The sequence below is a fragment of the Eimeria mitis genome, genomic scaffold (assembly GCF_000499745.2).
Source record: "Eimeria mitis Houghton genomic scaffold, Emh_scaff1204, whole genome shotgun sequence".
In the NCBI taxonomy this organism is placed as follows: Eukaryota; Apicomplexa; class Conoidasida; order Eucoccidiorida; family Eimeriidae; genus Eimeria; species Eimeria mitis.
In genome coordinates, this window is record NW_013568194.1 from 1,759 (window position 1) to 2,385 (window position 627).

The window sequence follows — 627 nt, forward strand, 5'->3', positions numbered from 1 at the left end:
AACCCGCAGCATGACACAGAGAATGCAGCAGCTCCAGCAGCAACACAGACAACCCATATAAGAGAAGCAGCAGCAGCAGAAGCAAAAAGAAACAGATGCAGCAGCAGCAGCAGCAGCAGCAACGATACGAGCAAAACGGACAGCCCCAAACAAGCAGCAGCAGCAAACCGAACAGCAAGGAGAAATATGCAAACATAGCACCAGCAGCAGCAGCAACAGCAGCAGCAGCAGCAGCAGCAGCAGCTGGTGACGTACGTGTACTTGGACAGCTCCTCCGAGCTGTAGTCTGTCTCCTTTGTGGGGGGGGTGAAGGAGAAGGAGACGGGGGCCCCCGGGGGGCCCCCCGAGGAGACAGAGGCAGCGGGGGGGGGTTCAGAGAAGCCAGAGAAGGGAGCGGCTGGGATCGACGATCCCCGCGGCGGAGGTGCTGCAGCACAGCGCATGCAAGAAAAACACAAACATAAACCCTAAACCCTAAACCCTAAACCCTAGCACTCAAACCCTCATGTCTACAGTTGGGTTGCAATCCTTATTCAGAAGGGTGTTATATAGCAGCAGCTGCTGCTGCTGCTGCTGTTGTTGCTGCTGCTACTACTGCTGCTGCTACTGCTGCTGCTGCTGCTACTC

The 627-nt window shown here is 56.1% G+C and overlaps 1 protein-coding gene across 1 annotated transcript in view; it reads left to right on the forward strand.

Annotated features, from left to right (window-relative positions):
* Positions 1-95: 95 nt before the first annotated feature.
* EMH_0031830 (uncharacterized protein) overlaps positions 96-627 on the forward strand; it is a gene marked incomplete at both ends in the record, with an annotated part of 10,325 nt that continues 9,793 nt past the window's right edge. The window contains 2 exons of the mRNA XM_013494570.1: positions 96-251; positions 313-424. Of these exons, the coding sequence (XP_013350024.1) occupies positions 96-251; positions 313-424 (268 nt within the window). The remainder of the gene's footprint in view (positions 252-312; positions 425-627) is intronic.